The sequence below is a fragment of the Tiliqua scincoides genome, chromosome 1 (assembly GCF_035046505.1).
Source record: "Tiliqua scincoides isolate rTilSci1 chromosome 1, rTilSci1.hap2, whole genome shotgun sequence".
Lineage (NCBI taxonomy): Eukaryota > Metazoa > Chordata > Lepidosauria > Squamata > Scincidae > Tiliqua > Tiliqua scincoides.
Genome location: NC_089821.1, coordinates 228,896,244 through 228,911,665, shown reverse-complemented (window position 1 = coordinate 228,911,665; position 15,422 = coordinate 228,896,244). Strand labels below are relative to the sequence as shown.

Genomic DNA, 15,422 nt, shown 5'->3' with positions numbered 1-15,422 from the left:
GTCCCTATTCCTTAGTGTCTTGAATCCTTAGTCACTGAGCTCACAATACAAAACAGTTGTGATATATTTTTGTAGGGTTTAAAAATACACATAGAATCTTCATAGCAAATCCTGTTAAGCAACTGCAGTGGGACACATTACTTTTAGTAACTCAATGGAGGGCTAGCGCGTCCATGACGCAAATGATGCAGTTCATCAAGCACCAAAGGGAGCATATACCTAACTCTGCCATCACCTACCTCCAGCCTGTTGCAGACTGAGCTGCAGTGACCTGCTTCCCACTCACTAAAAGTGAGCTGGAAATGGATCACTTGCTTCCCTATCCAATCACCCTGCTCCTTTCTCATGTGGTCCCTTTAACTTAAAGAGACTGCACAAGAAAGAGACAAGAGCAGGGTAGCAACTGCTTACCTAGTTCTTTCCTTGCAGTCCTTTTAAATAAAATTGTGGGACATGCTGGAAGTTCCCCGCATGACCTGTACTTTCAGTTTATTCAAAAAGGATAACACAGGGTAGAGCAAGGTAAGTGGCTGCTCTGTTTTATTTCTGGACTTTTTGAGGAGCTGTGGCAGCATCAGGTGGTGGATCCAGATGGGCCATTCCTGCCTCATGGCTTCCATTTTATACAAATGCCAATATGGCACCAACACCCAGATTACCCAAGAGGCAATCACAGAACGTTCTGACACCCCATTCAGAAAAATGAACTCTAATCCAGGTTATAGAGCTCAAATAAGAATTCTATGAAAACGTCATGAAGTAAGTCTGTTACCAAAAGGGCTGTTTTGTTTAGGGGAATTATTACACTGCCCCAAGGCAAAAGGGGATTTTCACGTAACAAGTCATGAAGATCTGATACTGTGAGGAGTGGGGCACATGTGTTCTTATGTTCTTACATGCTGTAGGCCTCAGAGCATGAATCAAATGCAACTCTATCTTGATAGACCAAATAATAGTTTTTGTTATATGCAAAGGAAAGAATAAAAAGTTTCAGTTTGTTGCAAACCATATTATCCACGATCATAAATAAGTAAGTTCTTGTTTCCTGAAAGCTTCACGCATTCCACCTCCCTGACCTTACTTGAGAATAAATCCCCAATCTTTTGAATCTAATATATGTCTCAGGGTATGCCAAATAGGAAAGAACTGCTCTGCAAGGCACCCAAGTATGAGTTACCAAAGCTAGTCCCAGGTTTCTGGATGAAGACTTACATCAACATCAATATGAACACAATCCTCAGGCTGCCAAAGTTACCTCTATATCAACTCGAAATGTTCTTGCTTAAATGCTTCTTGCAAAAATTCTTGTTCTCTATATCATACTTTGTGCATTTAGAGATTTGAAAAATGGAAAGACCCAAATGTTTCATGTTAAACAACATGTTTGAAGAAACTCCTTACAGAGAGATTGCACAGAGACCCCATGCAGGGGGCTTATATCGATTCAGACGATTGGTCCATCTAGCTCAGAGTGACTGACAGTGATTCTCCCAGATTTAAGACAGAAATTTTTCTCTGCCCTACACAGAAATTGAACTTGAGACCTTCTGCATTCAAAGCAGCTTCTCTTCCACTGAGCTACAGCCCTCTCCTACGCGACAATGAGAAAAAAGTGACTTTAAAATAATTTTGATGCAAAATCCTATAAAAGAAAAAAGTATTTACATACTTTTGAAACCAGCATTTATGTAATGAGATTTTTCTTTATTTCAGGACTAATGGGGGGGGGATGAACTACACAACAGAGACCCACTCCCTGAGGACGTATTGTTCAAATGGAAAAAAAGATAATGTTAAGAATATTTCAGTAGCTTATATGCCTTTTAACAGTGGAATCCTCACTTAACTCTGAGAGAAAAAGAAGAGGAAATGCCATTAACACATTTGAAGCAATACAGTCACATTATGTTGAACAGCTCCCAGAAACGCCAAGGGAAGGATCCATACTCTAGTGGTCATGTTTGGTAATATGACTCCTCTCTGCTTGCTGCATGGTACCTTCTAAACTGCAGTAATTCTGAGTGCGCATCACTGTCAGACAAGCCTAATTTTTAAAGCAGAACTATTTCTCTTCTCCCCTACCCCTTTCCTTTCCTTTTTCTCTCCTAAGCACTCCCCTTCCCTTCTCAAGTTTTTGACAGATAATCTCATGGTTCTATTTTGGAAAAACACAAAGGAGAAATCTGATAAAACATCAGTGAAGAAAATGTATGACAACACAATTACAAACATGCATCTCCCTTACCTGTATCTTTGCTGTGGAGTTTGTTTTTCAGCTGACTTAAAAACATGTCCAATGTAATACAAAGGAAAGAATAAAAAGTTCCAGTTTGTTGCAAACCATGTCAAAGTGAAGGGTGCATTAAATTCTTTAAAGGTCAGTTTTGCTAGCTGGGTTGAACCTGACCAGGAGGAGCAGACACCGAGCACCACCACCATGCCCCAGAACATTTTCTTGAGTTGCGTCAGAGAAAAAGTCCAACAACATCGGCTCCCTCTTGCACCAGCTTCCATCCCAGCTTGTGCCTGGGCTTCCACTGGGGCTGGAGAATCATGGGAACGCTCATCCCCTGGAAAAAAGAAAAAAAGAAGTGGACATTAATATTAATGGAAAACTTTCTTTACCATTTTACTTTCCAAGCAATGTGTCCTAGAGCACGTATGGTTGTTTACCTAAGTACAAAATGCTGCATATGAAACAGCTTTAAATTAAAACTATTTCTCAATGTCTAAAGAACTTTATCTCTTAGACAGATGGACAAGCAATAGCAGATTATTGCCATGATACCTTGCAAAAATAAAAACTGATTTGTTTCCATAAGAGCTTCAAAGTTCAAGTACTTTTACTTATAATTACTTACAATTCTGTTAATAACAGAATTAACAGATCACTTTGTGCTAAATCCACGTGTCGCTCTCTTGTTACTACATATCTCAATGCACAATGCTGAGAATTTGGTTCTAACATACATTAAAAAGATGTAAGAATTTTAGGCTGGGATAATAATTGAAAACCAGCAGACACAATTAATACAAAGAACTATGAAAGGATGCATATAACTAGTCAATGCTATATGCTTTGTGCTTTAACAATTCTAACATTGTAATATTCCTGTACAAAATAAAAAGGAGAAAATCCTAAAATGTAAATTTAATCGTGAATATAATTTTTTAGAGAAGAAGAATCCCAGAATGTTTTGCAATAGACCAGGGCTCTTCCGATTCTGGCCCACAGGCTGGATCTGGAGCTCTTGCCTAATCCCTCCCTCATGAATTGCATTTACTGTTCCATGGAGGAGCCTCTTGTTGGCTCCGCAGATTTCCCTAATCTCTGCACTTGCCAGCCACTTCCAGGGTCTTTTGCCCCAGCTGGCTTCACGTCTGGATTTCTGGGCATGCATGGCTAGCTGGCACAAAGGTCCAGGGCAATCTGCAGTGTGAATGGGAGGCCCCTAGGCAGAACAGTAACCTCCATCTGTACTGTGGACGGCTTTACCGGAGTGCAGCAGTCTCCAAAGTGGAGACCACTGCAACAGACAGCAGCAATACACTTTGCTGAGAATTGCCTATAACTCAAATTATAACTAGTTCCCTTGGGTGTAGCTGGGTAATATTTTTATCTTTGAAAAGCACTTATGTACATATTTATGAGTTTATTATGCCCATTTAGAGCCACAAGGAAATACCACTGTTCTTAAAAGTAGCTGCATACCAATCACAAAATGGGGAATTCATACATTTGTTAAATATAACCCTTCCATGCGCTCTCTTAAGCCAAGTGTTAAATACACTAACAAAGGTGTTTGCACTGCAGAAATACTGCGAAACACAATACTGCAAGTATCACCTTACTATGAAAATGATCTCACTTATCATGGGTTGAATTTCAAAGAATGCTCTTCTTATCTCATGCTGTAAGCACATGCCGCACATTTCGATTAGTAGTATGTGACTTCTCCAGAATGCCTTCATTTGAACTGGCTGCCATTAAAGCTGCCCTCTCCACCCTATAGTGTGAACAGCAATTGTTCTCTGTTTCTAATAAAATGCACTGAGATGTGGCATAAACACACTCCTGTTAACTCAAAGATATTCATGGATTTTCAGAATTTGCCATCATACCTATGCATGCCAACTGTCTGGTCCAAGGGTGTCAAACATAAGTTGGTGCCTTCTCAGTAGTGGCACCAACGCTATGGAACTCCCTTCCCCTTGACTTAAGAATGGCTCCCTCTCTTGAGACCTTTCAGCAAGGCCTGAAGACCCTTCTGTTTAAACAGGCCTTCTGAGTTCTCGGCCTTTTAACATCTTTTTAACATCTTTTAATATTTTTTACAGGCCTGATTCTTTTATGACTTGCTGCTGCTCTATGCTCTTTTTATCTATTTTTTTTACTCTGACTGCTGTTTTTTATGATGTGTTAATATGTTTTTATTTGTTTTTAAATTGTTTTTAATATGTTGTAAGCCGCCTTGAGTCCCTTCGGGGAGAAAGGCGGGGTAAAAATAAAGTTATTATTATTATTATTATTATTATTATTATTATTATTATAAAGCCCGTGGGCTGCATGTGGACTCCAGAAGCAATTTTTCTGGACTTTGTTATAATTGGGCTCTTCCAGCTTGATAACTGGGAACTCTCATATCTTGAAAATATGAACAAGATTTGCACAATTTCCCTTCTGTCATTTGTAGTTAATGGTTTATTTGTGAGAACAAAATGTTTATTTCTGGTCATCATCTGCTTAATGATGTCACTTTCATCTTAATGATATTACTTCTGCCCTCAGTAGGCTCCATGAATGCTAACTTTGACCCTCTGTGTGAAATGAGGGTGACATCCCTGGTCTAGCCTAAGGCCTCTGTGACATTAGAGAAACTGAGCCAATGACTGATACATGGCCTGACACATCTGGGACCTCCATCTAAGCAGCTGACTCACTTGCAAGAGTAACTCAGATCAGCCAATAGCATCAAGAGAGGTGAGCAAGTAAAGGCAATAGAGACAAAAGGAAAGAGGGAAGCAGATAACGCAGGACCATGCAGAAGGAAGTTCAACAATATTCATTGCCCATTGTACTGATAAAGCAGGGGTGCCCAAACCCCGGCCCTGGGGCTACTTGCGGACCTCATGGACTCCCAATGCGGCCCTCAGGGAGGCCCCAGTCTCAAATGAACCTTGGCCCCCCTGGAAACTTGCTGGAGCCCGCACTGGCCCGATGCAACTGCTCTCAGCATGAGGGTGCCCTCTCACGTGAGCTGTGGGATGAGGGCTCCCTCCAGGAAAGGCCAGCCTTGCTTTGTGCAAGGCCTTTTATAGGCCTTGAGCTACTGCAAGACCTTCATTCATTCATATAAGTTCATCTTTAATCATTTATGTAAAAGTATGTAAATTTATTCAAATTTTAAATGTGAATTAATTCTTTTTTTCCCTGGCACCCCCAACACAGTGTCAGAGAGATGATGTGGCCCTCCTGCCAAAAACTGTGAACACCCCTGTGATAAAGGAAAGCCTATAGCTCAATGATTGACATGTGCTTCACATGCAGAAGGTCCCACATTCAATGTCTGGCATCTCAGCCCAGTGAGGGCTGAGAAAAACCTTTGTCTGAATCCCTACAGAACTGTTTCCAGACAGTGTAGACAATATCAAGCTAGAGAAACAAACGACCTGACTCACTCTAAAGCTGCTTCATATGTTCAGATACATTTGTATAGGCGCTTAGCTAGTATTTGACTTGTCTGTACCTACTGACAGCTAGCTTATACGCATGTACAATAAGATAAAAACAGAATTTGCCTGCAATTATGTTTCCCTGAAAGTCATACAGTGAGTTCTCTTTATATGTGAATTTGCTTTTCACTAACTCACTCGTCTGGGAGGAGCAGAACTGCCACCTACCTCTTGTTATTTGAGACTTGTTATTCGTGAATACTATCTCATTGTATGTGGGGTGGTGGGGGCTCAGCACAACTACAAGTAGTCAGTTGGGTGGAGGTGAGAGAGATTGTGGGAGTAGGAGGAGAAGAAACTGTGGCCTCCTCATGAACAGAAGGCAGTGATGGGTGATGGGATGTGATAGACGGTTTGGCACAATGAGAGGATGCGGGGACAAAGGAGCGAATAAGCAGCCCATCCTGGGGCATTCCGTGTATAAATGCTTTTATGCAAATGCCCGAAGTCTACGAGCAAAGGTGGGAGAACTGGAATGTCTGGTGACAAGGGAAAATATTGACATAGTGGGCATAACGGAAACCTGGTGGAATGCGGAGAATCAGTGGGATACCGCAATCCCGGGCTATAAACCCTACAGGAGGGACAGGCAGGGGCGTGTTGGAGGTGGGGTGGCCCTTTATGTTAAGGAAGGGATAGAATCCAGCAAAGTAGAGATTGAAGGTGGGTCCGACTCCACCGTAGAATCTCTGTGGGTTAAATTACCAGGCTTGTGCAGCGATGTAATACTGGGGGCGTGCTATCGTCCTCCAGACCAGAAATCTGATGGGGACCTTGAAATGAGGAAACAGATCAGGGAGGTGACAAGGAAGGACAGGGTTGTAATCATGGGGGACTTCAATTATCCTCATATTGACTGGGTCAATTTGTGTTCTGGTCACGATAAGGAAACCGGATTTCTTGACGTGCTAAATGACTGTGGCTTAGATCAGCTAGTCACGGAGCCCACCAGAGGACAGGTGACTCTGGATTTAATTTTGTGCGGTACGCAGGACCTGGTTAGAGATGTAAACGTTACTGAGCCATTGGGGAACAGTGATCATGCTGCGATCCGTTTTGATGTGCACGTTGGGGGAAGAATACCAGGCAAATCTCTAACAAAAACCCTTGACTTCCGACGGGCGGACTTCCCTCAAATGAGGAGGCTGGTTAGAAGGAGGTTGAAAGGGAGGGTAAAAAGAGTCCAGTCTCTCCAGAGTGCATGGAGGCTGCTTAAAACAACAGTAATAGAGGCCCAGCAGAGGTGTATACCGCAAAGAAAGAAGGGTTCCACTAAATCCAGGAGAGTGCCCGCATGGCTAACCAGCCAAGTTAGAGAGGCTGTGAAGGGCAAGGAAGCTTCCTTCCGTAAATGGAAGTCTTGCCCTAATGAAGAGAATAAAAAGGAACATAAACTGTGGCAAAAGAAATGTAAGAAGGTGATAGGGGAGGCCAAGCGAGACTATGAGGAACGCATGGCCAGCAACATTAAGGGGAATAATAAAAGCTTCTTCAAATATGTTAGAAGCAGGAAACCCGCCAGAGAAGCGGTTGGCCCTCTGGATGGTGAGGGAGGGAAAGGGGAGATAAAAGGAGACTTAGAGATGGCAGAGAAATTAAATGAGTTCTTTGCATCTGTCTTCACGGCAGAAGACCTCGGGCAGATACCGCTGCCCGAACGGCCCCTCCTAACCGAGGAGTTAAGTCAGATAGAGGTTAAAAGAGAAGATGTTTCAGACCTCATTGATAAATTAAAGATCAATAAGTCACCGGGCCCTGATGGCATACACCCAAGGGTTATTAAGGAATTGAAGAATGAAGTTGCAGATCTCTTGACTAAGGTATGCAACTTGTCCCTCAAAACGGCTACGGTACCAGAAGATTGGAGGATAGCAAATGTCACGCCTATTTTTAAAAAGGGAAAGAGGGGGGACCCGGGAAACTATAGGCCGGTCAGCCTAACATCCATACCGGGTAAGATGGTGGAATGCCTCATCAAAGATAGGATCTCAAAACACATAGACGAACAGGCCTTGCTGAGGGAGAGTCAGCATGGCTTCTGTAAGGGTAAGTCTTGCCTCACAAACCTTATAGAATTCTTTGAAAAGGTCAACAGGCATGTGGATGCGGGAGAACCCGTGGACATTATATATCTGGACTTTCAGAAGGCGTTTGACACGGTCCCTCACCAAAGGCTACTGAAAAAACTCCACAGTCAGGGAATTAGAGGACAGGTCCTCTCGTGGATTGAGAACTGGTTGGAGGCCAGGAAGCAGAGAGTGGGTGTCAATGGGCAATTTTCACAATGGAGAGAGGTGAAAAGCGGTGTGCCCCAAGGATCTGTCCTGGGACCGGTGCTTTTCAACCTCTTCATAAATGACCTGGAGACAGGGTTGAGCAGTGAAGTGGCTAAGTTTGCAGACGACACCAAACTTTTCCGAGTGGTAAAGACCAGAAGTGATTGTGAGGAGCTCCAGAAGGATCTCTCCAGACTGGCAGAATGGGCAGCAAAATGGCAGATGCGCTTCAATGTCAGTAAGTGTAAAGTCATGCACATTGGGCAAAAAATCAAAACTTTAGATATAGGCTGATGGGTTCTGAGCTGTCTGTGACAGATCAGGAGAGAGATCTTGGGGTGGTGGTGGACAGGTCGATGAAAGTGTAGACCCAATGTGCGGCGGCAGTGAAGAAGGCCAATTCTATGCTTGGGATCATTAGGAAGGGTATTGAGAACAAAACGGCTAATATTATAATGCCGTTGTACAAATCGATGGTAAGGCCACACCTGGAGTATTGTGTCCAGTTCTGGTCGCCGCATCTCAAAAAAGACATAGTGGAAATGGAAAAGGTGCAAAAGAGAGCGACTAAGCTGATTACGGGGCTGGGGCACCTTCCTTATGAGGAAAGGCTACGGCGTTTGGGCCTCTTCAGCCTAGAAAAGAGACGCCTGAGGGGGGACATGATTGAGACATACAAAATTATGCAGGGGATGGACAGAGTGGATAGGGAGATGCTCTTTACACTCTCACATAATACCAGAACCAGGGGACATCCACTAAAATTGAGTGTTGGGCGGGTTAGGACAGACAAAAGAAAATATTTCTTTACTCAGCGCGTGGTCAGTCTGTGGAACTCCTTGCCACAGGATGTGGTGCTGGCGTCTAGCCTAGACGCCTTTAAAAGGGGATTGGACAAGTTTCTGGAGGAAAAATCCATTATGGGGTACAAGCCATGATGTGTATGCGCAACCTCCTGATTTTAGGAATGGGTTAAGTCAGAATGCCAGATGTAGGGGAGAGCACCAGGATGAGGTCTCTTGTTATCTGGTGTGCTCCCTGGGGCATTTGGTGGGCCGCTGTGAGATACAGGAAGCTGGACTAGATGGGCCTATGGCCTGATCCAGTGGGGCTGTTCTTATGTTCTTATGTTCAGTACTGGCGCTGTGCAGGGGGGAGAGAAAGTCACACCTATACAGTACATGACTGATGGTGGAGGGGTTGCATCCAGCCAATTACAGGTGTGCGCCACTTAATGATGGGGATATGTTCTCCGATCCCTGATGTTATGCAATTAGGTTATTTGAACATTCAGTCCAATCGATTGCCTTTGTTGTGTAAACATAGCTGGCTGCACAGGCTACTGGAGATAGATTGTCTCTTTTTTGCATTAAGAGCCTCTCTGTTGTGTAAACAGATACTCTGCAGCAGGCTACGGGAGACACAATTGCCTCATTAAGAGCATCTTTATTGTGCCTTGACCACCGTCATATATGCGGTCCGTTGTTAAGCAAATAGTTGTTAAGCCATGCACGCCTGCATACTACTTATTATTTAGAAAGTTGTTTGGACTCGGTCAATTTTCCACATCAGATGGGCACTGGTATTGGCCCATGGAGAATAGTCAGGATCATTTGCATCCACTTCCAGACATGCCCCACTAGCTCGGGCACGCCAGCTGACTCAGGGACTCTTCACAACACTGGGATGAGAGGCCAATGATGAGAAGTCTCTGGAAGGCCACCTAAGAGCTGCTCCAGAGCTGGAGCAAGCCCAGAGAAGAAGTCAAGAAACAGGTGCAGGAGGAGGAAGGGTGAAGCAACTCCCCCCCCAACTGCTGAACTCTGAGGTCTCATTGTTGGGCCAGCAACCCTCAACAAGTCACGGGATAGCCAGAACAGAGAAGGAAGCATAAGATGTTGGAGATGTTGAGGAGCCCTCGCTATCACCCAGTCCCACAGATTTCAAGCTAAGATTCAAGTTCACAGAGTGTATGGTGGTCCCCTGGAACCTAACTCCATTTTCCCCATACGCTGAATGATTCAGTATCCACTAGATTCAGTATACACCAGGAACCTGACTCTAGTGAATAATAAGAACTGACTGTATCTATTATGTTATCGGAGTATGAGCTTGAAACTGTGTTTCATTCTTCACAAACCCCCTCTATTATTGGTGCCATGCCTAGCCCACAGTTCAATGCATATATCCCAAATACTCATATCTCAAACCTCACCTTTACCCACAAAGGTTTGTAGTTGTAGTTGGCAACCTTCAGTCTCGAAAGACTATGGTATCGCGCTCTGGATGGTGGTTCTGGCACAGCATCTAGTGTGGCTGAAAAGGCCAATTCGGGAGTGACAATCCCTTCCACACCGGGAGCAAGTGTAGTGTGTCCCTGGTCTGTCTCCCTGGCTATGGGCCTTCCTTCTTTGCCTCAGACTGTTGGCCAAGTGTCTCTTCAAACTGGGAAAGGCCATACTGCACAGCCTGCCTCCAAGCGGGCCGCTCAGAGGCCAGGGTTTCCCACCTGTTGAGGTCCACTCCTAAGGCCTTCAGATCCCTCTTGCAGATGTCCTTGTATCGCAGCTGTGGTCTACCTGTAGGGCGCTTTCCTTGCACGAGTTCTCCATAGAGGAGATCCTTTGGGATCCGGCCATCATCCACTCTCACAACGTGACCAAGCCAACGCAGGCATGGCTGGTTTATACAGACAGGCCACAAAGATTTATACTGTCCCAAAGATGATAGTGTTGTAGTCAGAACACTTCCTAAAGTTTCCCACTGGGGATATTTATGTGAACAGAACAGTCTCCTTGCATGCTCAGAAATGACCACAAATTCTCAATATTTGACAGAGAAAAATAAATTTATGAGCAAGGGCTTTATAGTTTTAGAAATTATTCAGCCCTGAATCAAGAAAGGAAGATGCATTCAAACACCTCTACAAACTGGGCAAATGACAGTTTTTTTTAAAAAAAAGTTATTCTTATATTTAGCAGAGGAATAGTAACTGTCCTCGTCTTAGAATAGCATCTTTTTCAGTAGCATATTAAGCACCTGTACAGTGACCCTATGACATGTTGTGTATTGCATTTTTCTCCCATTGCAATGCCACAGGTTTTGATATAGTGCCCCCAGCAGGAGCTAATCACTATATGCAGTCACAGCTATTAGCAGTGGTAGTCCTGTGGCAGCTGGAACCAAGGCCCAATCAATAGGGGACATTACTTGTAGTAAGCAAAGGAACTGACATACCAATGGCTGCTAGAGATACAAGAAAGTTGTACCTATATCATGTACATGCTTCTGGGCACTGTGAAATTGCACAATTCTGTCAAGGTAAGGTTTTGGAAGAACTAACCAAGGTTGCCTGGAATCAATGTACCCTTCAAACAGATATTCTGTTAAAGCAGAGAAAGTATCAATAATTTGATTGATAATGGAAACAAACACATCCAGGGTTAGATGAAAGTTACACCCCTTGTAGTATATTTTGCACCTGTAGATTGTAAAGATCACCATAAGAAAATTAATTGTAATAACACAGAGATGTCTTATCCCACAATAGATTTTGAGGCTCTTCCCCAATGTAGATACTGTGTTTTTTTAATCACAGAGGCAATGTACATCATTAGAGTTGTTTTGACAAAGTCTGTAGGATCACCACTGGATGAAGATGGTGTAAGCAAATTGAAAAGAATCACAGCAAGAGCCTGAGATCCTGCGCAGAATCATGCAAAATAAACTACATTGAATAAGCCAGGCTTAACAGCAGCATAATTATTTTGTTACTTAATAACTTGAAGGAAAAAATTGATTATAAGACAGAATTATGCATACAGAAAAGAAAGAAAGGCGTTCCTAAGCAAGAACCCAAGGGGTAGGAGCGGGGCCTCACTAACAGCCCAAGCCTAACCAGCTTTCCAGCACTGATGTAGCTGCAATGCAGCCTTAAGGTAAGGGACCAAACATTCTTTTACCTTGAGGAGGCCTCTGTGACTGCCCCCCACATGGCAGGATGCAGCGCATGCCCTATTAACATGGCTGCATCAACTGCTGGAAGTTAGGATTGGGCTGATTGGGCTGAAAGGTGGGCTGATCGCTTGCAGCCCAAGGCCTGCGAGATGGGGAAGCATCATCACGTCTTGGGATAGGTCCAAAGGCAAACTCTCCCTCACAGGCAGGGAGATTCTGTAGACTCTGACCTCAGCCTTCCTCCAGGAACAACTAGGCTGGGTCTTGAGGTATCCCAATCGACCATTTCCAGGCATCAGGCCTCCACCTGAAGAGTCCAGAGCCAAAACTGTGGGGATGTCAGGAGTGATGTAACCCTGCAGGGAGGCCTGCCAAGCTCCTGCCCACTGTTTTGGTTTCGGTTACTGCCTTTTGTGGATTTCTTTGTTCCTCTGTTGGATTCAAACACAAACAATAAATCCCTTCTGTGTAGTGCACCCTTTCCCTCCTCTTCTCCCGTGTGTGGCCTGTGCAAAAGCTCTTTGATGTAGAGCTATCCCCTTGGAGGGAGGTAGAGGTAGTGACATGAAGTAAACTGAAAGGGCAGAGCCAAGACTAGAATCTAAATGGGCCTACAGCCAGCAAGTAGGGAAATAAATTTCCCTGGTTAGAAAGCTCTTATTTAAGCATCATAGGTAGAAGAATGCCTTTTACAACAAATGGAAGCTCTGATTCATCTGTTCATAGAGGCATTTCTAATGAGCATTTCACAGTGTGCCTGAGCAGATGCTACAGGCTCAAATGGGCTGATTACAAAACTAATGAAGTACAAATGAGGTTTAAAAATAAGAACAAATTTCTCTTTGCAAAATATAAAGCAAATAGTCAATGTAATAGTCATTTCTATGTTATTAATTCTTTGTTATATGGAATATTTTGCTTTGGCTTCTTAATTATACAGCTGGTCTTCTTTATCCATTGGTTTGTTACCTGGCGGGAATAACAGCAGTGGAAGGACCCACAGAGAACCTTTCATATGTGACCAGAAGCTTGTTCCAGTCATGTCCAGGAGGCTTTCTGAGGCCTCCCTGGAGGCATCAGAAGGGCAATTCCAGTTTTCACCAAAACCAGATGTGCCCATCTGATGCTTTCGGGGGGGGAGGGGGGGCTCAGAACAGCTCTGGTCACAACTAGAACAAGATTACAGTAGCATGAGGAGACCCTATTGGACCACAACTCACATATATAATTATGTTTCTGTTTTGTGAAAGAAATAAAATTATCCCTAAAACCTTACATATTGACTTTAATTCTTACATGCCATTGGTAATTCTCATTACCAATAGCCATCCTTTAGCAGGTGGCAGCTACCAATCAGAAGGTCTTATATTTCTTGTAGTTATTTACCATAGTAAGCCACAAATCTCTACAGGGGGGCATCATTAGCAAAACAGCCAGGAGAAAACTGCAGGTGTTAAAGTCCCAATCCTATCCAACCCCCAACACGGCAATGCACCAGTGACAGCATGGCTTCCGCAGCATCCTGCGGTGGAATTTTGTCTGGAACTGAAATTTGAAATTTAGAGGTCTCGTTGACAGACAAGGACACTTGTCCTCTTGTCCTGGGGTAAGCCCCAGCAGCCACTATGGGTCAACTTGGTCCTGTGCCAGACAGATCACTGGAACAAGTCTGCTTTGACCAAGGAAGGCGGATCAGGCCGGAGAAGAGGGAGCTGCGATTCAGTATATACTGCAGTTGATTCCACCCCCTCCCAGGCCTGATCCTCCCTCCTCCCTGCCCCATCACCACCCCATTCCACCCACCCCCTCTCCTGTTCTGCACACCCCTTGCCCTGTTCAACCCCTTCTCTTCCTCCTGCCACATCCCTGCTCTGTCTCACTTCCTCTGACAGGTCTTCTTAGATTCGTTGGCGCATTCTGGCCATGTGTGCTGCTGGAGCATGCTTTAGGGCTGCTTTACAGCAGCCAGCACTAGCAGAACACAGGTGCAGCCAGCAGGGAAACCCAATAGCATCTGGCTATTAGCAAAATAAATGCTGTTATAATTTCTTATAATAGGTAGATATCTATTTTATTTTATTTAATTAAGAGATTGTGCCGCCTTTCCCCAATGGTGCTCTGACAGATACAGTGGGCACCCACAGATCTGATTCAACACAGGCGCCAAGCCCACATCTGGAGGGCCTCAAGAAGCTCTCAGAACTGACAAGAATTGCCTTCCAGTTGTGTCCAGGAGAAGTTCTGAGGCACGGGGATGTCATGCATGGCTTCCCTGTGCCTCAGAAGCCTTCAGGACACTTTGGAGAGGCACATCCGGTTTTTTGCCAAACCAGAGGTGCCTCTCCAAAGCATCTGGGAAGTCTTCTGAGGCATGAGGAGGTTGCATGCGATCTCTCCATACCTCACAAGGTCTTTCAGACACTTCAGAGAGGCATTTCCAGTTGCAAGTGTGCCCCCCCCCCGATTTAATTATACACTGAATTCAGTATCTGCAAGGGATCCAGGAATGGATCCTCCAGGGATGCCAACTGCCCACTGCATTCTGTCTAATGTGAGAGTAAATACTACCTGCAGTAATGGCTGTCTGCTTCCAATAATTCTCTTGCTCTTTAAGGGTCACATTATGTGCTTCCATCCATTACAATTCCAACCAGCCAACTGGGGGGTGATTCCAGTCAGGTCCACGATGCATGAAGGGACAGGTTCACTCTTCCTCCCACACCATTTTAAAGGGGAAAACCGCCTCCCTGAAGCAGCAAGTTGGAATCCCAGAAGGCAGAAATGTGGCTTATGAGAAGCATTGACAGAAATGAAGAGGCAGGCAGGGAAAAGTTTAAGCACCCCACTTCGTCACTCTAAACTGCCACCCTCCCGAAGGAGCTTTCCTGAAAGGCTAAACAGACCATAGGGCTTGGTTACATACATTTGTGTGAAACATGTAGTTACAGGTAGAATAAAAATTTTGATTAGAAAGATAATATCATCCTCAGACAATACTATAACTATAATCAGGCATTATCTAGATCTCTTTCAGTCTGGCTTTAGGCATGGCTCATGGATACAGGCTTGGTCATCCTGGTGATGACCTGAGCCAGAGACTGGACAGAGGGAGTGCATCCTTGTTGGTCCTGCTAGACAGCTTGCTGACTTTCAACACCATCAGCTATGATGTCCTACTGGGGCAGATGGCAGGGTTCGGGCTGGGTGGCACTGTTTTGCAGTGGTTCTGCTCCTTCTTGGCAAACAGGTCCCAGAAAGTGATGCTGACAGATGTCTGTTCAGCACCTTGGTCACTGGTGGGTGGGTGCCTTATTCCCCATGCTGTTTAACATCTACCCAAAATGGCTAGGAATGGCTATCCAAGGATTTGGAATGTGATGGCACCCAGACAAATCTCTCCTTTCCACCTGGGGGGCTGTTGAAAGAGCACTGCCTTAAAGTAGCTAGGAGCGATGC

At 44.4% G+C, this 15,422-nt stretch overlaps 1 protein-coding gene across 3 annotated transcripts in view; it reads right to left on the bottom strand.

Moving 5' to 3' along the window:
- The window catches only part of SLC35F3 (solute carrier family 35 member F3), a 168,813-nt gene that overhangs the window by 45,467 nt on the left and 107,924 nt on the right, over positions 1 to 15,422 (bottom strand). For 2 of the 3 annotated variants that reach the window (XM_066611446.1, XM_066611448.1), the window contains one exon: positions 2,246 to 2,570. In XM_066611446.1, the coding sequence (XP_066467543.1) occupies positions 2,246 to 2,570 (325 nt within the window). The remainder of the gene's footprint in view (positions 1 to 2,245; positions 2,571 to 15,422) is intronic. The other variant, XM_066611447.1, reaches the window with a different exon arrangement.